This window comes from Ranitomeya variabilis, chromosome 3, assembly GCF_051348905.1.
Source record: "Ranitomeya variabilis isolate aRanVar5 chromosome 3, aRanVar5.hap1, whole genome shotgun sequence".
Taxonomy (NCBI): Eukaryota; Metazoa; Chordata; class Amphibia; order Anura; family Dendrobatidae; genus Ranitomeya; species Ranitomeya variabilis.
The window spans coordinates 402,138,277-402,166,025 of record NC_135234.1 but is presented as its reverse complement, the minus strand read 5'-3'; the positions used below and the strand labels follow the sequence as shown (position 1 = coordinate 402,166,025).

The 27,749-nt window shown below is 41.5% G+C and overlaps 1 protein-coding gene across 1 annotated transcript in view; it reads right to left on the bottom strand.

The window, feature by feature from the left end:
- Positions 1-27,749, bottom strand: part of LOC143817701 (uncharacterized) — a 385,700-nt gene that overhangs the window by 292,995 nt on the left and 64,956 nt on the right. Inside the window, exon 9 of the mRNA XM_077299189.1 lies at positions 4,014-4,230. Coding sequence (XP_077155304.1) covers positions 4,014-4,230 — 217 coding nt within the window. The remainder of the gene's footprint in view (positions 1-4,013; positions 4,231-27,749) is intronic.

The window sequence follows — 27,749 nt, the reverse complement described above, 5'->3', positions numbered from 1 at the left end:
TTAAGCCTCGTTTCATTGGTCCTTATAAGATTTCTGAAATTCTTAATCCTGTGTCATTTCGTTTGGACCTTCCAGCTTCTTTCGCCATCCATAATGTGTTCCATAGGTCGTTACTGCGGAGATATGTGGCTCCTATGGTTTCCTCCGTCGACTCTCCTGCCCCGGTGTTGGTTGAGGGGGAGTTGGAGTATGTGGTGGAGAAGATTTTAGATTCTCGTATTTCGAGACGGAAACTTCAGTACCTAGTCAAGTGGAAAGGTTATGGTCAGGAGGATAATTCCTGGGTGGTTGCCTCTGATGTTCATGCTGCCGATCTTGTTCGTGCCTTTCATTTGGCTCGTCCTGATCGGCCTGGGGGCTCTGGTGAGGGTTCGGTGACCCCTCCTCAAGGGGGGGGTACTGTTGTGAATTCTGTTCTCGAACTCCCTCCGGTGGTTATGAATGGTACTTCGGCGAGTTCTGTCCATGGACTCTCTCTGGTGGCTGTGAGTGGAGCTGCTGGTTCTGAGGTTCTTTCCTCAGCTGACCTCGTTTAGTCTTAGGCTGGCTGCTCTATTTAACTCCACTTAGATCGTTACTTGATGCCAGCTGCCAATGTCCTAGTACTGGTTCAGTTCTCTCTTGGATCTTTCAGATGACCTGTCTACTCCAGCAAAAGCTAAGTCCCTGCTAGCTTATTTTGTTTACCACTGTTTTCTGTCCAGCTTGTTATCATGATTCTGCCTGGCTAGCTGGACGCTCTGGGATGCAGAGTGGCACCTCCACGCCGTGAGTCGGTGTGGGGTCTCTTTTGCACACTCTGCGTGGTTTTTTGGTAGTTTTTTATGCTGACTGCAAAGATACCTTTTCTATCCTCAAGTCTGTTTAGTTAAGTCTGGCCTCCTTTGCTGATACCTATTTCATTCCTGTGTTTGTGACTTCCATCTTAACTCAGTCAATACGTGTGGGGGGCTGCCTATTTCTTTGGGAAGTTTCTCTGAGGCAAGTTAGGTTTTATTTTCTATCTTTAGGGGTAGTTAGCTCTTAGGCTGTGAAGAGGCATCTAGGCAGAGTCAGGTACGCTCCACGGCTATTTCTAGTTGTTGTGACAGGTTTAGGGGTTGCGGTCAGCAAAGCTCCCACTTCCCAGAGCTGGTCCTGTATTACTAGTTTGCTCATCAGGTCATTCCTAGTGCTCCTAACCACCAGGTCATCATAACAGTGAACATGGCCTAAGACAAAACATTCTGTTCTTCCCCAGGATGAGACAGACGGTGCTGACTCTGAAATCTGCCGCAGCACAATGAAAAGTGATAGTGTTAACCAGCTCTAGCTTTCAGATGTTATCGCTGCCTGATAATATGGAAGGCATCTTGTGTTTGTGCTTGTGTTTTCTTCCGATGTAATATATGATTCTTCCTTACTGGTGTAATTTAGCCAATCGCCATACCTTGAAAATGCAGTCATTCTTGGAAAATCCTATCTATAGATTTGAGAAGCAGCTAATCATATTCAGCAGTTGTTAAATTTGAATTCCTGGAAATAAGGTTCCCTAGGGAATAACAAAAGACTCGCTGGCAGCACTTCTGCATGGGAGAAAAAGTGGAGAATATCTTCTGCAATTTGCACAACTCTCACTGCATTTTCCAGAGTACTGCTGCTTCTTTTATCAAAAGGTCAGAATCATTCTTGTCATCCTGTCGGTAATTTGATTTGTGACTGCAAAATGTCTGCTTTACATGTATTTTGTTGCACCAGTCTATCCATCAGAGATGCTGAGCTGAGTGACACTGATATTACCGTCATTGGATTTATAAAGGGCAGAGTAAATAGGTTATACTTGATTTAGGATCCATTTACCTCAATTCTTCTGTTTTATCTACTATACACATAGATCGAGACATAAGGGTTCAGAAAAATGTACTACAGCGGTATGGAAACACAAGGTAATGTTATTTGTCTTCCATTTGAAGCACATTTTCACTTAAAGGGGTTGTCTCATCACAGCCCCTTTAACATGAAGGCTACAAACATCGATCATTTAAAAAAAAAAAAAATTACCAGGAAAACTTGCTGATGGTTGCTCATCTTCCCTGCAATTCCCCCTGTAGATGAAATGTTGTACTACATGCAAGAGCAAAAAAACACATACGGTAATCACATCCAAACAAATGTAACAAATTGTGGTGTTTCCTGATGAAGAAGTCTTAGAACTTTGAAACGCATTGAATAAAACCACATTTTATACTGGATAAGACCCTATTTGCGCTATTTTCTCCAGCAGCACTCATGTGATTTTTTAATTAACGCGTATTTGAAAAAAGATTTGATAATGACAATTAAATTGATAGAGACTGAAGATTAAAATACATTTTAGTTTCAAACCACCCTTTTAACTAGAGGAAAGTAGGATTTAGCTATACTCTTTTTTTTTTTTTTTTTTTTTCATTATTAAAAAAGCAGCTATGGACAGTTGAAAGGAGGGAATTATAATGATGAAGGCAGTTACCACCCCTGTAACTACAGGGCAGCAGAGGAAATAAATCAGCAGGTTCTTACAAAATCAAAGTATGTCTGGATTGTACATGCCCTGAGTTAATTTTATATACATAGCCCAAAGAGAAGTAATGTAGGGTTTCATTTTCGGCAGATGGGCTCACACAATTTGATCAAAACGTGCAATAAGAATTTCAAATACCGTACATAAGTATAGTCTATAAAGGAATTTTGCGAAATTAATCGATTTATTGTATGCACCTGAAGTACTGTTATATACTGTTGTATTCTATGCTATTGCATTACAGTACATGCAATTTGCACGTGTACAAATATTTCATCAGATGCGCTGATCTGTTCCATTTATTGCATTGTTACATGTTGGTGTGGTGACTGTTGCCATCTTGGCTGTGGACTCCTCCCCCCGTCCAAAGCTGATTTTAATTAGAGCAGAAAATAACAGGATCCCACTTGCCCTAAGTTTGCCATGTAATCCCTTTAAAAGTAAATAATATGTCAACTCGAATTTATAAGCATATTATTACATGCAACCATTAAAAAAAAAAAAAAAAAAAAACTACAAACATAGAACGTGGGTCAGCAAGCATTTCTGATCCATAGAGGTGGATCAGAAACATTACTAAGAAATCAGCATTTTAATTGATATGCAAATCAGGCTGAAGAACTGTTTGCAAAATTGAAGCTTCTGTCACTCCAGCTCTATTCCCTTCAAAGTGTCGCCTCCTCCTGCTTGACTGATATCCTATATTTTGTTTGATTTCATGCAAAGGCGTCAGTCAATCAGGAGGAGATGGTGGCGCTGGGCGGGAATAGAACTGGAGTGACAGAGGCTTCAGATTTACAAATAACTCTTCTGACTCATTTTCCATATCAATTCAAACATTGATTTCTCAGTAATGGAGGAACAGACTGGTTATGTAAGGTACAGTACATGTGCAAAGCAATAGTTTCATAGCAATTTGACTAGTTAAGCAACTAGACAAATTTACCAATTTTTCATGTAGAATTCGATTTTTTTTTTTTTTGTGGTGACGATATCGCCTGTCAATGTTACAAATTAACAGCTGTAAGCATGGGCAGCCTAAGAATGAGTGCTCAGACATTCATTTATACAGTCAGTTGCTTCTGACTTTTGTTTCAAAAAGTTATAGGGAAACTGATCTCTGAATGAGTGCTATTGTTTTTACATGTAACCACATGGGAAAATGTAAAAGCGCCTGTTTTTTTGACAGATGTCTATTTTTGCCTTACCAAGGGACTATTCCCTACAATATCTGGCAAGGAGCTTGATCAGCTTTACCTAAATTACTATGTTTGGGTTTTTAAGGTTTTAAGGAATTGATTTCCTATCTGAAGAGCATGATCAGACTCTTTATATAAACTATAATAATTTCTTAGTGTCACGCTAATGCAAGTAAAAACTCACCTTTGTGCAGCTTCACCATTGACAACGCTGGAATTACTCTGACAGTATGTGCTGAAATGAATACCATACAATCTAATTATAGGAAGCTTACTTTATATTTCCTTCTCTGAAATTCTTTTCGGACCTTAGAAGTTTATCCATCCACATAAACCGTCTGAGAGCTCTTGGAAGAAGGTGTCCATTAAGCCTATCGCATACTGAAGTCATGGTACTTGAGTCTAATGAAATGATTGCACAGATTGAATTACCCAGCACTTCAGCCCCAGAACAACAGAAAGGTAGAGGTTTTATCTGAATCCCGGGAATTCCTATGGGAGAAACGATCATATCAAATACATCAAATAAATTGAAGGCTACTAGCTCAGCAATACAGCTTATATATTGTTTTCCAATAAATCAATATCCCTACATGTAAAATATAGAAAAATTCAATATCTATGGAAGCTTTAATATGCCCTACACTACTGCTGTAGAGAATAATTCCCATAAATGAAAGTTTTACTAGAGCCAAACTGAATGTTTTGACTTGTTTTCCTTTCTTATTATTATATTAGCAACATACCAATATTCAATCTCTAACAAAATGAGACATATGTTCAATCATATCCATTGCACCATCATGGAGAGCATGACAGTGATTAAGGACATCTCTTTCTGTTGAATTTAGCCTAATATAGAAGTTCCAAGAAGGCCTCTTTGATGATAATTGGAAAACTTGTTAACGGCAATTTGGGCAGACTATTTGCAAGTTAGCTGCTCCGATGACAGAATGCCCATGTGGTTAGGCAACAGTAGTCTATTACGCAAAATCACAAATTGAGGTTACAAAGAACCCTTTATGGGTCACATAGAAAGTGTAAATGTGGTCATGGTCCACAATGGTGTTCAGGATCAGAAACAAAGTTGTCAGGAAGGCAATGTCAGAACATGGTCTAAATGGAGATCACATCATGGTCAAACTTTAATTTCTATGTTGAACCTTGCCTTTGGTCTTCCCTTTTGATAGACATTGACTCTCTCTGGATACAGCACTTCATTGTTTGTTAACTGCAAACTCTGCGGGTACTTGCTGTCTTCTTAATGAAAATAATGTACTATATACAGTGGGGAAAATAAGTATTTGATCACTTGCTGATTTTGTAAGTTTGCCCAATGACAAAGACATGGACAGTCTATAAATTTAAGGGTAGGTTAATTTTAACATTGAGAGATAGAATATCAAAAAGAAAATGCAAAAAATTACATTGTATAAATTATATAAATTTATTTGCATTTTTCAGTGAGAAATAAGCATTTGATCCCTCTGGCAAACAAGACTTAATACTTGGTGGCAAAACCCTTATTGGCAATCACAGCAGTCAGACATTTTTTGTAGTTGATGATGAGGTTTGCGCACATGTCTGGAGGAATTATGTTTATTATCCCTAGGAATGCTGAAATAATGACTTTTATAAATTTCCCGTCATACCTCTATTGAGACCGGGGGTACATTTTCTCCGACTTAACCGCCTTGCAGCCGTCCATCATCCCCTGTCTTGCCTCCAGGGCGCCACCTCCTCTCTTTGTCGTGATGTCACCGGCGTCTTCGTGTAGCGGAGGCCCCAGATCCCGCCCTGCAGTGTGTTATGATGTATTCCCACAGCGGGGCTGGGAATCTGGCGCCTGCGCAGTGAAGCCGGTCACCGTGCTCCATTGAAGATAGTGCCAATGTCTCGCGAGATTTGTGAAGACAAACGGTGACGTTACGACAAAGATAGAAGGTGGCGCCTGGAGGAGAGAGGGGGATGATGGACGGCTGCGAGGCGGTTGAGTCGGGGGGAGAAAACATACCTCCCTGACTCAATAAGGTATGGCGGGAAATTTATAAAAGTGATTATTTCAGCATTCTTAGGGATAATAAACATAAGAGCCACCTTCCTAGAATGCAGCCTTTGTGCTGCTGAAGGTGGCTCTTTTACTTTAATAGGCCCTGGAGGGGTGACAGGTTCCCTTTAATACTAGAAGTTAAAAAAAATGAAGCAAAAATGTTCTAAAAAGAAATAAAAGCTAAAAAGAAAATGTATATAAACTACTAAAGACAATCCATGGTGCGCGCCGCATTTTAATCGATATGGATATACACTGCAAATTTCAATTATATGTCCTCTACATGCATCTGAAATGCTTTATGGCGCTCCTTAAATTGATTAAGACCTAAAAGAATCACATAATGTATAGTCCTGCATCCACTGTCAATGTCCATTATCTCGCTGCAATCAATAGTCTTACGTAAGCATGTCCACAATAACAACCAACGACATATGTAACATCATGCTCAGCCAAAGAGCCATTTTTAGATCTACTAAATGAACTGTGTGACATGCTAAAGCTCGCCTGCAGAGAGTAAGGATTTACAGATTAGATTTGAAAGGATATATACTAAAACTGGGTCAGATTTATCACTAGGAGATGCTAATTTTAAACATCTTCGTACTTATCACTTTCCTGTACCAGCCGGGCCAGTGTGCGCAGCCTTTGTTAAAAAGTACAGTTATACAATCTATTTATGCAATTGTTTTTGGTAAACTTTTATTCTTCAGTAAAAACATAATCTGAACAATTATAAAACTATTCCCATTTCCTGATTCTGTCCAAATATACTTTAGATAAAAAACGAAGGGTTGATGCTACCTTTTATTCCCCCCCCCCAGCCTTCTAATTACATATACATTCATGATGCAAATCTGAATGCTGTGCTGCATATGATCTTCAGCGGAGATTCCAACAGTGGTGTGAACATAGCCGTAGGGGTGTATAAATAATGTGGAGACTGTGACATATTTATTTTTGTGTAATAAGAAAATAGAAGGGTAGAAGCGTGTGTTATTCAATCTGTCTCTGAAAAATCTTCCAGAAATATTTGGACAGTGACACAAGTTGTGGCATTCTAGCCATTTACCAAGATACTATTACATAATCAATATGGGCTTAAAGTGCAGACTCTCTGCTTTAAACTGGAGGTATTCACATCCTAACTGGAGTAAGGGTTTAGTAATTACAGCTTTTCGATATGTAGCTCCATCTTTTTAAAAAGGGACCAAAAGTAATTGGACAATTATATCAAAAAGTCTTTAATGAGGTGCATGGGCTATTCCTTTCCTAATCCATCATCAATTAAGCAGGTAGTAAAAGTCTGGAGTCTGGAATTGATTACAGGTGTAGCATATCCATTTGAAAAATGTTGCTGAGAACGTACATTGAAAGAAAACACACCATCATTAGGTTGAAAAAAAGAAGGAAAGAGATAACAGAAATATTAGTGAGTCAGTGTTTCAGTATCTAAGTCTACTGTAAAGAGAAGACTTCATGAGAGCAAATACAAAGAGTTTACTACAAGTTACAAACCATTAACCAGCCTTGTAAATAGACAGCCCAGATCAGAATGTGGCAAAAAAAAAAAAAAATCCAGTCCAGTTCTGGAGAAGCATTCTTCGGACAGATGAAACTAAGATCACAAATAAAGAAAAAACGGCTAGAAAAGCCGCAGCCAGCTCACCAACCAGACCAATGGCACGTAGCAAAGGAGTCCGTCCTGACCCAGACGTAGAACATCAGCAGCAAGTCCAAAACATGTAGATACTCCAGCTTCGATAAAATTGGTAAAGTCTTTATTAATCCAAAGTGGTTAAAATATGATCCTTACAGACAGTGGACCACATAAGTGCTATATGATGAAATCTTAGCAACGCGTTTCGACCTTCACGGTCTTACTCATGCTTGAGTTAGAGCAGGAATGACATTACCTATATAGGGCTCATGGTTTAAGACCTGCCCCTTGAAAGTCACATGATCTATTCTCTAGGTCCTGCAAATATCCACACTTAATAAACTTGTAATACAAAACATTCTTAAAATTATACATATATAAATATAGAAACAATAATAACTACACATAGTTAATAATGGTATAAAATTTCGTTTCTCTTATTTAGTCCTAATGGGAAGCGAGTGTTTAAATTATATATCCAAAAAGCCTCTCGCGTAAGTATGCGTCTTTTCATATCTCCCCCCCGTTTAGGAAAATATATTTTTTCTATGCCATGCACTTTAAAAGTAGTGGTATTGCCATTGTGCACTGTATGAAAGTGTTTTGCTGCCATAGATACATTTCTATTTGGAATGTCACAATTATTTATATCCCTAAGATGCTCCGCTATGCGAGTTTTTAATTTTCTTGATGTGCACCCTACATACGAAACATGGCACATTGTACAATCTATCTTGTAGAGAACATTTTTTGTATGGCAATTTATGAAGCTATTAATAGTATAATTTTTAGTTTTTTTCTGTGTTTTGAAAGGTTTTACTCACATGTGCATGAGTGCACGTACTACAGGCAGCGGTACCGCATTTAAAAAAACCCTTGCAGTTTAACCATGTTTCGGATCCAGATGTTGATTTGGATATAACCGAATTAGGGGCAATTGTGTCACCGATTGTGCATGCTCTTCTGGCTACTATATTAATTCCATTATTTAATATCTGCGTTAGCATACTGTCCTCATATAGAATGGGTAATCTTTTATTTGTGATTTTTTTAATTTGATTAAATTGAGGGGAAAATTGTAGACATAAATATGGTTTTCTGGCAAGTGTATTATTTTCCGCATTTTTTGAAGTATTGGATACCAGCATATCCTCTCTGCATTTGTGTTCCACTATATTAGTGGCTCTCTCTAGTGTCCAGTTTGGATAATTTCGGATTTTTAATTTATTTTTTAGTTTTTGAAATTAATTTAATTTATCCTTTTCTTGACTACAGTTGCGTTTTAGCCTAGTGAGTTCCCCCACAGGTATGGACTTGATGGTATGGGCTGGGTGGCTGCTATTCGCATGTAGGATTGTATTGCCACTAATGGGTTTAATATGGGTACGACTAATGACATATTCCCCAACGACTCCACATAATTCCAGATCCAAAAAGGAAATAATTTTTTGATTGAACACAAATGTAAACTTTAGACCAAATTCGTTGGAATTAATGTATTCCACAAATCCCGGTATGGCAGACACATCGCCCCCCCAAATAATGAGGGTGTCATCGATGTATCTGCCATACCAGGAGATGTGTTCAACATATGGATTCTCCTCAGAATATATGAATTTTTGTTCCCAATAAGCCATTGTTAAATTGGCTAGGGACGGTGAATATTTCGCCCCCATGGGAACTCCTGACTTCTGAGCATAGATTTCATCATTAAACGAGAAGATGTTATGCTTTATAAGAAAGAATGTTATTTTCAATACATAATTAATAAGATCCTGTGAGTATTGACCATAATCCCTTAAATGAAACTCTAATGCAATCATAGCTAGCTCATGTGGTATACTAGTGTATAATGACACCACATCACAGCTGAGCCAGGTATGATTGCTTTCCCATTTCCAATTTTTAAATCGTCTCAGAACCTCTCTGGAATCCTTTATATATCCTGGCATTTTCATGACTATTGGTTGCAGCAACGAGTCTACCCACTCACAGAAGTGTTCAGACATAGATCCAATACCGTACATGATGGGAAGCTTAGGAGATTCTACGTAGAGATATTCAGCCTGTTCCTTAAAGTCCATATTTTCGAACTCATTTATCATCCTATGATAAATGAGTTCGAAAATATGGACTTTAAGGAACAGGCTGAATATCTCTACGTAGAATCTCCTAAGCTTCCCATCATGTACGGTATTGGATCTATGTCTGAACACTTCTGTGAGTGGGTAGACTCGTTGCTGCAACCAATAGTCATGAAAATGCCAGGATATATAAAGGATTCCAGAGAGGTTCTGAGACGATTTAAAAATTGGAAATGGGAAAGCAATCATACCTGGCTCAGCTGTGATGTGGTGTCATTATACACTAGTATACCACATGAGCTAGCTATGATTGCATTAGAGTTTCATTTAAGGGATTATGGTCAATACTCACAGGATCTTATTAATTATGTATTGAAAATAACATTCTTTCTTATAAAGCATAACATCTTCTCGTTTAATGATGAAATCTATGCTCAGAAGTCAGGAGTTCCCATGGGGGCGAAATATTCACCGTCCCTAGCCAATTTAACAATGGCTTATTGGGAACAAAAATTCATATATTCTGAGGAGAATCCATATGTTGAACACATCTCCTGGTATGGCAGATACATCGACGACACCCTCATTATTTGGGGGGGCGATGTGTCTGCCATACCGGGATTTGTGGAATACATTAATTCCAACGAATTTGGTCTAAAGTTTACATTTGTGTTCAATCAAAAAATTATTTCCTTTTTGGATCTGGAATTATGTGGAGTCGTTGGGGAATATGTCATTAGTCGTACCCATATTAAACCCATTAGTGGCAATACAATCCTACATGCGAATAGCAGCCACCCAGCCCATACCATCAAGTCCATACCTGTGGGGGAACTCACTAGGCTAAAACGCAACTGTAGTCAAGAAAAGGATAAATTAAATTAATTTCAAAAACTAAAAAATAAATTAAAAATCCGAAATTATCCAAACTGGACACTAGAGAGAGCCACTAATATAGTGGAACACAAATGCAGAGAGGATATGCTGGTATCCAATACTTCAAAAAATGCGGAAAATAATACACTTGCCAGAAAACCATATTTATGTCTACAATTTTCCCCTCAATTTAATCAAATTAAAAAAATCATAAATAAGATTACCCATTCTATATGAGGACAGTATGCTAACGCAGATATTAAATAATGGAATTAATATAGTAGCCAGAAGAGCACGCACAATCGGTGACACAATTGCCCCTAATTCGGTTATATCCAAATCAACATCTGGATCCGAAACATGGTTAAACTGCAAGGGTTTTTTTAAATGCGGTACCGCTGCCTGTAGTACGTGCACTCATGCACATGTGAGTAAAACCTTTCAAAACACAGAAAAAAACTAAAAATTATACTATTAATAGCTTCATAAATTGCCATACAAAAAATGTTCTCTACAAGATAGATTGTACAATGTGCCATGTTTCGTATGTAGGGTGCACATCAAGAAAATTAAAAACTCGCATAGCGGAGCATCTTAGGGATATAAATAATTGTGACATTCCAAATAGAAATGTATCTATGGCAGCAAAACACTTTCATACAGTGCACAATGGCAATACCACTACTTTTAAAGTGCATGGCATAGAAAAAATATATTTTCCTAAACGGGGGGGGAGATATGAAAAGACGCATACTTACGCGAGAGGCTTTTTGGATATATAATTTAAACACTCGCTTCCCATTAGGACTAAATAAGAGAAACAAAATTTTATACCATTATTAACTATGTGTAGTTATTATTGTTTCTATATTTATATATGTATAATTTTAAGAAAGTTTTGTATTACAAGTTTATTAAGTGTGGATATTTGCAGGACCTAGAGAATAGATCATGTGACTTTCAAGGGGCAGGTCTTAAACCATGAGCCCTATATAGGTAATGTCATTCCTGCTCTAACTCAAGCATGAGTAAGACCGTGAAGGTCGAAACGCGTTGCTAAGATTTCATCATATAGCACCTATGTGGTCCACTGTCTGTAAGGATCATATTTTAACCACTTTGGATTAATAAAGACTTTACCAATTTTATCGAAGCTGGAGTATCTACATGTTTTGGACTTGCTGCTGAAACTAAGATCAACCTGTACCAGAATGATGGGAAAAATAAAGTATGGAGGAGGCTTAGAATGGCTCATGATCCAAAGCACACATCATCTGTAAAGCATGGCGGGGACAATGTGATGGCATGGGCATGCATGGCTTCCAATGGCACCAGGCTACTAGTTTTTGATGATGTGACTGAAGACAGAATTCTGAAGTGTACAGGGCTGTACTTTCTGCTCAGATTCAACCAAATGCAGCAAGGTTGATTGGACGGCGCTTCACAGTACAGAGGGATAATGACCTAAAACATACTGCAAAAGCAACCCAGACGTGTTTCAAGGCAAAGAAGGGAATATTCTGCAATGGATGAATCAATCACCAGATCTCAACCCCATTGAGCACTCATCGCATATGCTTAAGACATAATTTAAGGCCGAAAGACCCACAAATAAGCAACAACTGAAGGCAGTTGCAGTATAGGCCTGGCAAAGCTTCACAAAGGAGGAAATCCAGGCAACCTCCATGGCTTCCAGACTTCAGGCAGTCATTGCCTGCAAAGGATTCTCTACAAAGTTTTAAAAATAAACATTTAATTTGTGGTAAATTAAATTGTCCAATTACTTTTGAGCCCCTGAAATGAGGAGACTTTGTAGGAAAACCGTTGCAATTCCCAAACATTTCACAGGATATTTTTTGTTCAACCGTATAATTAAACCTGAAAGTCTACACTTCAATTGAATCTCAGTTTCATGTTAAATCCAAAATAGTGGCATCCAGAGCCCAATTTATGAAGATTTGGTCACTGTATTTATACATGTGGATTGGTGATATCTAGAGATGAGCAAATTTGCTTGGGTTCACTCTTATTCGGCAAGCTATAGCGTTTGCCGAATAAGCTGTAGAGGGTACCCAGCTTCCTGGATCATGCCGGCTGACCAGCTGTTTGGCGCCGCAGCTGCATGTGTCGTGGCTGTGTCACAGTCATGACACATGTATGGAGAGCCGCAACACATGCAGCTGCGACGCCAATCAGCTGATCTGCCTGCTCGATCCAGGAAGCCGAGTTCCCTCTGCAGCTTATTCGGCAAGCGCTATAGCTTGCCGAATAAGAGTGAACCCGACCAAACTCGCTCATCTCTAGTGATATAATCTATGAATTCTTTGAATCCAAGAAACCAGCCACATTAAGAGTAGATTCACACAAGCATATTTTTGGTCCGACGCGAGAAAGAAACAAACAACGGTAGGTCCAATTTTGTTCAATGGGGCAATGCAGATGAGGGAATCTGCGTGAAAAAATAAGAAACGCAGAATGCACTGGTTCCTTTCATATATGGGGTCAGACTCGCTCATTCAAGTTTGTGGGTGCGCAGAAAAAAAACCAAATCCCATATGGATCAATCGTAAACGATCCGTTTTTTACAGATACATTGCAGTTCTGTAACATAGGAAACTGTTGTCTTGTAAATGATTAATAGCTGCTGCAAAAAAAAAATAGACTGCACATAGATGACAAGTGAGAAAAAAAATCATCCAAGTTTTTTGGATGATACTCTGCCGATTTCTTATACGCTTGTGTAAACCCGGCCTAATATGGATATTAATGCGGACTGAGATTTGGTGGTGCAGAATCTACTAATGGCAACAGTGAACTGCCAGGACACACATATACACTCACCGGCCACTTTATTAGGTACACCATGCTAGTAACGGGTTGGACCCCCTTTTGCCTTCAGAACTGCCTCAATTCTTCGTGGCATAGATTCAACAAGGTGCTGGAAGCATTCCTCAGAGATTTTGGTCCATATTGACATGATGGCATCACACAGTTGCCGCAGATTTGTCGGCTGCACATCCCAAAGATGCTCCATACAAGGCAGGATGGATCCATGCTTTCATGTTGTTTACGCCAAATTCTGACCCTACCATCCGAATGTCGCAGCAGAAATCGAGACTCATCAGACCAAGCAACGTTTTTCCAATCTTCTACTGTCCAATTTCGATGAGCTTGTACAAATTGTAGCCTCAGTTTCCTGTTCTTAGCTGAAAGGAGTGGTACCCGGTGTGGTCTTCTGCTGCTGTAGCCCATCTGCCTCAAAGTTCGACGCACTGTGCGTTCAGAGATGCTCTTAGGCCTACCTTGGTTGTAACGGGTGGCGATTTGAGTCACTGTTGCCTTTCTATCAGCTCGAACCAGTCTGCCCATTCTCCTCTGACCTCTGGCATCAACAAGGCATTTCCGCCCACAGAACTGCCGCTCACTGGATTTTTTTTCTTTTTCGGACCATTCTCTGTAAACCCTAGAGATGGTTGTGCGTGAAAATCCCAGTAGATCAGCAGTTTCTGAAATACTCAGACCAGCCCTTCTGGCACCAACAACCATGCCACGTTCAAAGGCACTCAAATCACCTTTCTTCCCCATACTGATGCTCGGTTTGAACTGCAGGAGACTGTCTTGACCATGTCTACATGCCTAAATGCACTGAGTTGCCGCCATGTGATTGGCTGATTAGAAATTAAGTGTTAACAAGAAGTTGGACAGGTGTACCTAATAAAGTGGCCAGTGAGTGTATGTTATAGTAGGGTGACTCAGGGCCGTTTCTTCAACAGGGCGGGCAGGGCGGCCACACGGGGCGCCGTGGGGCCGGGGGGCGCAGGAGAGGCCTCGGGCCCCGGTGGTCCCCTGCCCGCTGCTGCTGCTGTTTAAGGGCTGTCAGGGGCGCGGATGCCGCGCTCAGTGCTGAGCGCGGGCGCGCCCTGCCCGAACTCAGCTGCAAATCTGACAGCTGAGCGGTCAGATCATCGCCTCGCGTCGCCGCGCCCCCCCCCCCCGCACCGCACATAATGGTTGCGGCCACCTCGGCGCCGCCACTCACCCATACCTCCCAACCGTCCCGATTTCAGCGGGACAGTCCCGCTTTGGCACCGGGGTCCCGCTGTCCCGCTTCGGGCATTTAAAATCCCGAATTTGCGGCCGCCGGTGAAGCCCCGCCCACTTCCGGGACGTAGAGAGAGCCTGTTTTTTTTTTTTTTTTATATAAAAGCTGCCTCCTGACCGCCCGCGCAACACCCCCCCCCCCTCCCGCCCCCTGTGCGGCGCTGCCACGCTGAAGGAGAGAGCCTGCAGCAATCAAGAAGAAAGGTCAGCGATTCACTACCTCTGGCTGTGTGTGCACGGAGCTCCGGCTTCTGCTCTTAGCTGCTATCCCGGCAGAGAAGGAGAGACGGGGGAGGTGCCGGGATAGTGCAGAGCTGTGAGCAGGAGACTGAAGACTTCAGCAGAGAGCTGCACATGGACATCAGCCGCCCCTGCATCACAGAGGAGATTGTGTGTGTGTGATGTGTGTGATGGCTGCGTGTGTGTGTGTGTGATGGCTGGGTGTGTGTGTGTGATGGCTGTGTGTGTGTGATGGCTGCGTGTGTGTGTGTGTGATGGCTGCGTGTGTGTGATGGCTGCGTGTGTGTGTGTGATGGCTGTGTGTGTGTGATGGCTGCGTGTGTGTGTGTGTGATGGCTGCGTGTGTGTGTGTGTGATGGCTGCGTGTGTGTGTGTGTGATGGCTGCGTGTGTGTGTGATGGCTGCGTGTGTGTGTGTGATGGCTGCGTGTGTGTGTGTGATGGCTGCGTGTGTGTGTGTGATGGCTGCGTGTGTGTGTGATGGCTGCATGTGTGATGGCTGCGCGTGTGTGTGTGTGTGTGATGGCTGCGTGTGTGTGTGTGATGGCTGTGTGTGTGATGGCTGCGTGTGTGTGTGATGGCTGCGTGTGTGTGTGTGTGATGGCTGCGTGTGTGTGTGTGTGATGGCTGCGTGTGTGTGTGTGATGGCTGCGTGTGTGTGTGATGGCTGCGTGTGTGTGTGTGATGGCTGCGTGTGTGTGTGTGATGGCTGCGTGTGTGTGTGATGGCTGCATGTGTGATGGCTGCGCGTGTGTGTGTGTGTGTGATGGCTGCGTGTGTGTGTGTGATGGCTGTGTGTGTGATGGCTGCGTGTGTGTGTGATGGCTGCGTGTGTGTGATGGCTGCGTGTGTGTGTGTGATGGCTGCGTGTGTGTGATGGCTGCGTGTGTGTGATGGCTGCGTGTGTGTGATGGCTGCGTGTGTGTGATGGCTGCGTGTGTGTGTGATGGCTGTGTGTGTGTGATGGCTGCGTGTGTGTGATGGCTGTGTGTGTGTGATGGCTGTGTGTGTGTGATGGCTGTGTGTGTGTGATGGCTGTGTGTGTGTGATGGCTGTGTGTGTGTGATGGCTGTGTGTGTGTGATGGCTGTGTGTGTGTGATGGCTGCGTGTGTGTGATGGCTGCGTGTGTGTGTGATGGCTGCGTGTGTGTGTGTGTGTGATGGCTGCGTGTGTGATGTCTGCGTGTGTGTGTGATGGCTGCATGTGTGTGTGATGGCTGCGTGTGTGTGTGTGTGTGATGGCTGCGTGTGTGTGTGTGATGGCTGCGTGTGTGTGTGTGTGATGGCTGCGTGTGTGTGTGTGTGATGGCTGCGTGTGTGTGTGATGGCTGCGTGTGTTTGTGAGCTGCGTGCGTGTGAGCTGCGTGCCTGTGTGTGAGCTGCGTGCCTGTATGTCATTATACAGTATGGAGCATCATGTGTGGTCATTATACAATATGGAGCATCATGTGCGGTCATTATACAGTATGGAGCATCATGTGCGGTCATTATACAGTATGGAGCATTATGTGTGGCCATTATACAGTATGGAGCATCATGTGCGGTCATTATACAGTATGGAGCATCATGTGCGGTCATTATACAATATGGAGCATCATGTGCGGTCATTGTACAGTATGGAGCATCATGTGCGGTCATTATACAGTATGGAGCATCATGTGCGGTCATTATACAGTATGGAGCATCATGTGTGGCCATTATACAGTATGGAGCATCATGTGCGGCCATTATACAGTATGGAGCATCATGTGTGGCCATTATACAGTATGGAGCATCATGTGCGGCCATTATACAGTATGGAGCATCATTTGCGGTCATACAGTATGGAGCATCATGTGTGTTCATTATACAGTATGGAGCATCATGTGCGGCCATTATACAGTATGGAGCATCATGTGGGGTCATTATACAGTATGGAGCATCATGTGCGGTCATTATACAGTATGGAGCATCATGTGCGGTCATACAGTATGGAGCATCATGTGTGTTCATTATACAGTATGGAGCATCATGTGCGGCCATTATACAGTATGGAGCATCATGTGGGGTCATTATACAGTATGGAGCATCATGTGCGGTCATTATACAGTATGGAGCATCATGTGCGGTCATACAGTATGGAGCATCATGTGTGTTCATTATACAGTATGGAGCATCATGTGTGGCCATTATACAGTATGGAGCGTCATGTGTGTTCATTATACAGTATGGAGCATCATGTGTGGCCATTATACAGTATGGGGCACTGTGTGGCCATATTTTTTTGTTTATAATTATTGTATATGAAACAGTGTGATCGGCAGTGCTAAATGGGTGTGGTTGGGATGTGGATATGGGTGTGACTAATTATGAATGGGTGTGGTCAGAGGCGTGGCCTAAAATTTGCCGCGGCGCGCGAAGCGCGCCGCAAACTTTGTCCCTCTTTCCCATCTTCAAAAGTTGGGAGGTATGACTCACCTCCGCTCCGCGCTGGATGAACAGCGAGAATGAACAGCCAGGATGAGGCAGCTCGGCCACTCCCACACTGATAGCAGGGGCGCCGCGCTCTCGGCTGAGCACGGGCGCTCCCTGAGACAGTGATCAAAGAGCTAAGCACACACACTATCACTGTCAGACTAGGCTGCCTGGCTGTTGCCAATTTCAATGCTGGACAGGACAGGCTGCAGTCTAGTCTGACAGTGGTAGCAGTATAGCAAAAATGCCCACCCCCTGCCTATGGATTAGTCCTTCCCTTCCCAGCAGCCCCATTTAGCAGTCTGAGCGCGCTCAGACTCAGAGGGCAGAGGGCACTGACACACTGAACAGGTGAGGGGGTCTGAGGGATGGGATGGGTTGGGCTAGCCTTTTTTTTTGGATGGGGACCCCCACACCTGCCCCCCCCCCAACCACCCTTGGGGCATGCTGATTTGGCATGCCCCACAGCATGAAACCCGGGAGGGGGCCCAGCTGACTTACCTCATCTTTGGCAGTCTGGTGGCATCCTCACCCAGGCGAGAAGTGTTGGAAAGAGTTATGGCAGTAACTGTATACCTGGCAACCAATAATTTAGCTTTTCGAGGATCGTCAAATACATTGTTTACACCAAATAATGGACATTTCCTTGGGCTTATAGAGCTTCTTGGAAAATTTGAACCAGTAATGAGAGATCATTTAAAACGAATTACTTCCCAGGAAATCCATACACATTACTGTGGAAATTTAATTCAAAATGAAATTATCTGCTTGATGGCCTCTCAGGTGAAGAAATGTATTCTAGAAAAAGCCAAAAGATCTAAGTATTTTTCAATAATGTTGGACTGCACACAAGATGCAGGTCACACTGAACAGTTGTCATACACCTTAAGATTTGTTGATATAGATGATGATCACGTAGCAATAAAGGAACATTTTATTGGCTATCGTCCTGCTACTGATACATCTGGGGAAAGTCTCGCCAATCTCCTTTTAGAAGAGATTAGTAAATGTGACCTGGAATTAGAAAATGAACTGGCAGAAAAGCTGAATTATTCGGAAGCTATTAATGCTTTTGCAGCGGCTAAATCTAGAAGAGTCAGTTTCTCATAAATCTGCAACCTACAATTTTTAGGATCTGTTTCCAAAATAATTAATAGATATTATTTACCTACAACTTTGTTCTCACCGTTAATAATTAGCATACTTGTCCCTTTTCCCCAAGTTCTATATAAGTTAAAGGCAAATTATAATTTATTAAAAAAAGGGAAGATACAAGCCTGCTCTCTATTTATTACTCAAGCCCACAAAAATAATGTTTATTATTTTCGGTGCCGGGGGGGGGGGGGGGGGGGGGAGAAATTTCCTACTCTCGCCCTGTGTCATTTTTGGGCTAGAAACTGCCCTGGGGTGACTACTTGAGATGACCAGCTAATGCGATCTTCAACTTCAGTTGTCTATTGCACAAAGCGGAAATACAGGATTATTATAACTGTGACATTACTGACACAAGTTCAGAAGACTATAGTGAGATCTCTTCTTTTAGTGCTGTTCACTAAGGTAAATAAGCGCGCTCCTTCGTAACTATGGAAGTGAGATAATAAACCCTCACAAATAAGGAAAGAACAAGGGAATATTAATAAACCCTTGTCACTGGTGGGAGCAGACGTGTGCCATTAAGGAACTATTTTCAAAAACTATTATTTCATTTTATTATAAATCCTTTCATTTGTCTTTCTCACATACACCATAATAGATATTAGCTGTGTAATCTTCATCATTAACTATAATATTTGTCCATCCCTCTGCAGAGCGCCGCTCAGCTTTAGAACACTAATAATCTGCAGATTAACCCTATATCTGCAAGTTAAGAGCTTTTTTTGAAATGACAGGTTCCCTATAAATTTAAGTAGCAGGCAAAAGATCAGTGCAATATAGGGATCACATCTCTCAGTTTGTAAGAATAACATAAATTAGTTGTCAGACAGCTACTTCCTAATTACAATTAAAGAGAGACTGTCACCCCCAAAACTCAGTTTAACCCCTTCACAACATGCGGCGTACATATACAGCACAAGTCAGAAGCAAGTGTATGGAGCGGGCTCATGGGGTCAGCCTGCCTCATACCCAGCAGGTCACGGCTGTGTGTTGCAGCCAGGACCTGCCTCTAACAAAAGCAGGTGAAGCAGAAATCCACCTGCAACTGTTAACCCGCAAAATGCCACTGTCAATCTGACAGCGGCATTTAACACACAACGAAATGGGGGCGCATTGCATTCAATGCGTCCATAGTCGCACCTGTTACATGATCGCAGGTCGCCAATGGGTTGCTATGACAGCTGGGGATCTATTGATGACCTCCGTGCTTGTCATTACAGAGCTACTTTGTAATTCTGCCTACAGCTGGGCTTCAAAGCAGACCGTGATTTCTCCTTCGTACAGTGGGGAAAAAAATATTCAGTCAGCCACCAATTGTGCAAGTTCTCCCACTTAAAAGATGAGAGAGGCCTGTAATTAACATCATGGGTAGACCACAACTATGAGAGTCAAAATGAGAAAACAAATACAGAAAATCACCTTGTATGATTTGGCAAGATTTATATTGCAAATTATGGTGGAAAATAAGTATTTGGTCACCTAAAAACATGCAAGATTTCTGGCTCTCACAGACCTGTAACTTCTTCTTTAAGAGGCTCCTCTGTCCTCCTTTTTATCAGTATAAAAGACACCTGTCCACAACCTCAATACTTTTTCCCCCCACTGTATATACAGCGATACTGTGGCATTGCTGTATATAGCACAAGCAATAAGTAGATTGTAGCTTCAAGTCTAGACTACTAAGGACTGTGAAAAGTAAAAAAAAAATGTTTTCAAGAATATGACAAATCAGCCCAAATCGGGCACTTACCCTACAAAAATCACATTTTCTATTTAGTTCTTTTAGCTTTGATTATACAGAAAATTATCTTTAATTCTTATGCAAATAATGCTGCTATGTTCACCCTTGGTGTGACCAAAACTTTCAGGGCACTAGCCGAGCAGGTGCACAAATAGGAAAGACAGATGTGTGTGTGCACCTGCTCGACTCCTGCACTGACAATGTGTGCGCTACGTTGCTGCATGGTCAGTGTGTGGTTGCATGGCTGAGTTTTCAGTTCAAACAACAGTACTGTAAATCAAAAAAGGGGAGGGTCGAAATGGTACACTGAGAATTTTTCCCCTCGCCTAAACGTGCACCAAGCACCCATATTTGTACAAGGATTAAAGTTCATATTCTGGATGATAAAAGCTAAGAAACTCAGCAGGATGTTGACCACTGAGCAAACACAGCAGTGTACCTTTTGTGTACTACAGTGAAAACAAACTTTCATATTCTTCATCTGTCTGGCCTTTGTCGTAGGGTGGCAAGATGGAAGCCTCTTTGAACAAAGAAAAATAACCAGTCATGTTTTGCGAAAACCTAAAGCAACTCTGCCAAAAGCATCTGGGAAGACGTGTTATGCTCTGATGAGACAAAGGTTGAAGTTTTTGACCATATTTCCAAAAGGTATGTTTAATGCAAAGCCAACAATGTGCATTATCAAAAGAGCACCATACCCACAGCGAACCATGGTAGAGGTAGCATTATGATTTTTGGGGTTCTATTGGCAGCTAGAACTGGGGCTTTAGTCAAAATGGAGGGAATTACCAACAGCTCCAAAGATCAGTCATTTTGTAAGAAAATGTTACACAACAAGAAAAGCACAACAACAGCCCACAACAAGTATATCTTGTAGTAAAGTGACACCATTTTAAAAACTGCACCCCTCAAACTACTCAAACCATACTAAAAAATGTTATTAAAAGTTCAGGCACTTAAGAGAAATTAAAGTAATGTGGAAGAAAAAAATGAAAATGCTATTTATTCCCACAAAAAATATTGCTTTAGCCCCACAAATTTTGCATTTTTACAAAGGGTAACAGGAGAAAATAGATTCCAAAATTTGTGGTGCAGTTTCTCCTGAGTACGCCAATACCTCATATTTGGTGTACAACTATTGTTTGGGTGCTTGGCAGGGCTCGGAAGAGAAGGAGCACCATTTGACTTTTGGAATGCAAAATTCGATGGAATCAATAAAGAACGCCATGTCCTGTTTGCAGAGCTCCTGATGATGTGCCTAAATAGTGGAAACATCTCACAAGTGACCCCGTTTGGTAAACTAAATGCCTCAAGGAATTTATTTAGAGGTGTTAAGAGCATCTTGAACCCACAGGGGTTTCACAAAATTTCATAATGTTAAACTGTGAATATAAGCATTTTTCCCGCATAAATGTTGCTTCAGCACCAAATTTTAAATTTTCACAAGAGTAACAGAGGAAAATGGACCATAGAACTTGTTGTGCAATTTCTCTTGAGTACACAGATACACCATATGTGTTAGAAAACTACTGTTTGGGCATATGGCAGGGCTTTGAAAGGAAGGAGCGTTAATTGAATTCTGGAGTGAAGTTTTGACTGGAATAGATTGCGGATGTCGTGTTACATTTGAAGAGCCCCTAACATGAAAAAATAGCAGAAACCGGCACAAACGACCCCATTTTGGAAACTACACTTATTGAGGAATTTATCTAAGGGTGTAGTGAGCATTTTTAACCCTCAGGTGATTCACAGAATTGTATAACATTGACTCAATTAAAAATTACCATTTTTTCCAGTAAAATGTTGCTTTGGCAAGTTTTTAATTTTCAAAAGAGATATTAGGAGAAACTTAATGGCGCAATTTGATGTTGTTGAGTATGCAGATAACCCATATGTGATCAAAGCTCAGTAGGGAAGAAGCGCCATATAGGAGTTGAGATTTTGCTAGAATGGTTCGAGGGTTCCATGTCACACTGGCAGAGCCCAGAGGTGCCAGAACCGTAGAACCCCCATTCGTGACCCCATTTTAGAAACTACACAACTCAATTAATTCATCTAAGTGATCATATTGACACTACAATTGTGTCACAGAATTTTATACCATTGGGCAGTGAAGAAAAAATAATTACATTTTTACCACAAAAATTTTGTTTTAGCCCCAGATTTGACATTTTCACGTGGAGAAATGGGTACATGTAAAAACCATATGTGACTGTACAGTACTGATAAACCACACGCAAAACTCAAGAGGGAAGGAGCGCTATTTGACTCTTGGAGCACAGACTTTCCTAGAATAGTTTGTGGACTTAGTGCCCCTAAGTATCAGAAGAGCAGAATCACCCCTTAAGTGACCCCATTTTGAAAATTACATCCCTCTACAGGTGTAGTGATGATTTAGACTCCATGGGTGTTTTCCAGTGTTTGGATTTAGGAGAGCAAAATTTCCTGGATTTCTTTTGGATGGTGAGGAGCCATAGCGCTTTTCCAGTGTGTTTGTGTTACCAATAACGTGGAAACCTCTATATCACTAAACCATTAAATTTATGTTTTCCAATGACAGATGACAGACCTGAGTGGGAACTTGCTTTTTTGTGGATTGAGTTGAAGGTTTTATGGGGAACATTTTACACAACATTTTGAATCACATTTATCCTGCGTTCTCCGAATTACGTGATTCAGATGAAACACTCAACGGATCCATTCACCATAATGAGGCAGCAGCGTTACTCTGGACTCTGTCTGGCTTCTGTTCAGCGGTGTCCTTCTTTTAGATGTGCACAAAACTGTTTCAAACTGGTCAAAATGGCCGTGTGAGGGCTTGTTTTTTTGCGGGACATGTTTTACTTTTGAACAAAATCATTGGTTTTACCATATAGTGTACTGGGAAATGGAAAAAAAATCCAAGTGCCGTGAAATTGCACAAAAAGTGCAATTCCACAATTGATTTTTTTTACCATGTTCATTAAATGTTAAAACTGACCAGCCAATATGATTCTCCAGTTCATTACGAGTTTGCAGATACCAAACATATATAGTTTCTTTTTTATATAAGTGGTGAAAAAAAAATCCAAAGTTTGTAAAAAAAAAAAAAAAAAAAAAGCGTCATTTTCTGAGACCTGTAGTGTCTCCCATTTTTCAGGATCTGAGAGCTTAGTTTTTTACTTTTACATTTTTACTTGTGAATTGCTTCAATAGTCTCCTTAGGTGACTTGAAGCTACAATCTTCTGATCGCTTGTGCTACGCACAGGAGGGCTTGAGCCTGCATCTTTTACGACACATGACAGCTGACGTCAGGACGAGTGCGGTAGGAAAATTTTTAACGGCGCTTGCGCTGATGTCAGTTAGGTGAAGTAAGTCCATTGGCTGTGAACTCCCAGGGCCTTTCTGACAGCACAGCGAGCGTGTGAACTTTCTCATGCTCGTGGTGACATCAGTCAGGTCATACGAGTTCACTGCAAGACACTGAGTGAGCAAAGATAGCACACGGAGTTCAGTGTATCTGCTGGATGGCAGGCTGCATACTCGCATCATGCAACAATGCAGCCAACAATCTAGATCTAGCATAGCTAGACCCGTTGCGGGACAAATTAATTATTATCTTCTCAGTGGACAGGTGAGGAATATGGTTGTTTTTTATTTTAATTCTTTTACAGGGGAGAATGGCTTTACTCGAAAGGGCGATGATATGAGTACGGTTTAATTAAGATTGATTAAAGGAGTCTTTGTCTTTCTTTAGATTAAAGGACTTTATTCTGGGTGTGTGTGTGTTTATACAATATGACTATGGGGATAGTAATGGGGGCATTTTATAGATTCCTCTCCATTACTAACCTCTTGCTTGATGTCACATGACAATTTAACAGTGTCATAAACCCCCCCAACTATCACCCCACTTGCCACTGCACCAGGGCAAGTGGGAAGAGCGAGGCTAAGTGCCAGAATTGCACTGATGTTTTTAGCCTTGGGGAGGCAAATATCCATGGCCCCTTCCTAGGCTATTAATATCAGCCCATAGCTGTCTGCCTAGCCTTTGATGGTTATTAATTATAGGGGGACCCTATGTAATTTTTTTGGGGGTTGTCCCATTTTAATAGCCAGTAAAGGCTAAGTATACAGCTGTGAGCTGATGTTAAGAGCATGGGAAGCTCCATGGGTATTAACCCCTTCCCAGGCTATAAACATCTGCCCCCAGCTGTTGGCTTTCCTTTTGCTGGTCATGAAAATTACACAACAGCCCATGCCATTTTTTCAGAAAAATAATCATTTATTAATTATATTTACTGTATGTACAGTAAGCTGCACATGCACTGTACTAATTATATATGTGACTGATCTTTATATCTATCTATTCTATGTGTATACACTGTATGTATTCTATCTATTCTATTGGGTCATGCTGTGATTTTACTGTACGCGGATGGCTGAATTTCTGGCTTTTCAAAGACATGGGTGTGTAAAAATTGGACGGCACTCGCATGGTCTGAGTGCCTTGCGATTTTTTTATCACACCCATTGACGTATCGGCGAGCTTAGTCCGAAATACGTGGCAAATAGCAGCATGCAGCGATTTATTTCTCTGTCAGATTTCAGCTGAGAAAAAAGATAGCAGATGAGCTGTAACTAATAGATTAACATTATTCAGAGTGCAATCTGACTTTTTTTCGGATTGCGCTTGTCTGTTTTCTTGCAGATGAGTCTGAGCCCTTATATAGAAATACAAGCTGTCATGCTCATGTCAGGAGAGTGGACAGCCAGTCTGAGGATTGCAATACGATCCTCGAGCAAGTAATACAGCCGTCTGACTGCACCCTAAGGGAAAAATCTAGCGCTCAAAAAGTTAGACTTACAAGAGGAGAGCCTGAAGTTGTTAAATACACATAATGATTTACGATTTAATTACGATTTAATTGTTCTTCACATGACTGATGGGTTCATGCCTAAATATCTTATATGCATCCAAAAAAGATGGTTGGTTCTACTAGATGCAGTCAGTTCACTTGATGTTCTTCATTTTCTCCGTTCTCTCTATCATCTACCCCCTTCATATCCTGCTTTTTAACCCCTTCTGATTTACCAGTCTTGATTTATTTATGGTATTTCATGGCAAACTGATGTCAAGTCAGGGCGAGAGATTACATAACCACTGTGAGCTCTTTCCTCTAACCCACATGAGAGTGAATTTAGTTTCTTTCTTTCCACATGCTAATATTATCGTGTTGAAGGTCTTCAATGCAGTTGCACTTTTGAACCAGTATGCAAAAATTGTAACTCCTGTAATTAGGGATTTACATATCAATCCTGTGCTGCTGATGCTAATTTAATGGCAAATAAACTCTGTGATGTTTGCTACTTTCATTGTCTGTACAAAACATGTGCAGAGGAGAAGAGCCCTGTTAGTCCTCAATCAGACAACCATTTTTTTCTCTCCTAAGTGAAAAATAACAGACCGATTTTTATCAGTATGCTGGATCAGATTTTCATCACTGTTTGGTCAGTGTGCCAGTTTTTATTATCAGAGCTCAATCAGTATTTCTTGTACGCAAAAAAAAAAAATGATGGGAGGTGTTTCAAGCTTCACCAAACAGTATGCAAGTAGGATGCAAACAGTATGGTGTCCAAGTTATTCACAGACCCTTAGACTTGAGGAGCTTGATCTATGAGTTGGATTAAAAAAAACAAAACAAAAAAAAGTCTCCTTTTTTTTCTTGTGTGAACAGTCTTTCCGCAAAAGAACATGGACATGTAAACAGCTTCATAGACTTATAGACTTTAATGGCTACATGAAAAGCAAGAACAGAAAAGGACATGTGAAAAACAGATGTCTGAATGATACCTATAAGTCATGACCTCTCCATTTAGCAATGCCACTAGAGCAATGCCGCAGATCTAGTCTAATACTACCCCATCTGCTAAAAGGCATCTATAAGAGTAATCTTAGTATCAGATTGTCTCGACTCTGTTGTCGGGTGCCCGAGGACCAAGGGCCTCTTCCTTATCCCTAACGCTAAGGCTGCACTAGCTCGCCTTTTTCCTCGGATTACTTCTGATGGTGAAGATGCTGAGGCCACGTACTTTGCCTCAGCTCCAGAATCTGCCCTCAGTCTGTAACCTTCCCCCACCCAGTGAAGAGGGAAGTTGTACTGTACCGTAATACACCAACCAGACTAACAGGGTAATACAAACAGGGATGAAGGAAAATACCAAACATACACACACAAATAACAGAGGGATGCACCGGGGAGTGGAGGATGGGGTTAAAAAAAAAGTAGGAGAAGAAAGGGAATTATCACACATTCAAAACCAAACAACAGTCACAGATAAATCCACCAAATGCTTTCTCCAATAATAACCACCAACAACTTCCAGCCATGCAGCATAAGCTAGCTTTGACAATGAGTGCTAGCCAGGGCCCCGATGATATAGGAGATGGGAGTGGCTAACAGTGAACAGCTGAGCCTTAATGCAAAAAAAGCATTCAGGAGCTCTCAACTGAGCAGATTAACCCCTGCACTGCTAAAATAAACCTGCACCATTTAATATGAGGGTGAAGTGCTTCTGATCAGTGCAGGAGTAGGAGAAATCAGACGCTGGGGTCTTCTGGCTCTTCTCTGTCGTGGTAAACCCGTGACACAGATGAATTAAAAAAAAAAAGAGAACTTTTCAGAAATTTACTATTATAGTCGGGTTTGACACTGGGTATTTGGCCCCAGAGTATTTTGTGCTGACAGAGCTGTCACAGACATAGACACTGTATATAGATATAAGTGGCGAGTGCTGTCGATTCCCTCGCACTTGGTAGCTCTGAGTTCTACCACTGCCTGCTGTTTACTCCTACCTGTCAGGAGTCAGTGCTGCCGCTTCCCTCGCACTAGGTAGGTCTAAGTCCTGCCACTGCCTGCTGCCTACCCCCACCCGTCAGGAGTCAGTGCTCCCTAATTCTTTGCTGAAGAGGTGGACAATGCTGCTTACTCCTTGCGCTAGACATACTCCTGTCGCACTGCCACTTATCTCTATCAGTGAGGAACAGACCGTGTACCCCTGTCAGTCAAGAGTCAGCATTAAATAATGCTTAAGTTAAGTGTCAGCTGTTGCTACCTATTTATTGTGCTAGGTGGCACTGACTGAGTTCAGACGCAGGCCGCCACGTGCTTCCATATTAACAGGGTGAGACCATTAACTACTCAGCCACCCAGCATTCACAGTCAGAACAGGAGTCAGTAGTACATTACACAAGAGGGAAACGATGAAAAATGGTCACACACAATAAATAGAAATGCTATAACCTTTATTAATACCAAACCACAATATTAAAACCAGGTGAGCGGAGGGAAGGTAGTAAAGCACAGAAAACACTGTTATGAAGTTAACAGGAAGGGCGCCACCAGAGATAACAGTCCTACAGGCTTATACATTATCAGAGTAAACAAATAAGCAAAAATAGGAAACAAATAGTAAAAAACTAAATAAACCAAAATAATAACTTGATCCTACTGCAGTCAGGGATACCAAGCCAAGTACCAACTGTTTCACATATAAGATAGGTGAGTGCAAGAACCGCTATAATGCTATCCTAATTGAAATCCCATACCTATCAAACCGACACAGTAGATATTAGTAAAGCAAGGTACCCACCGCACAGAGGACTGTAGT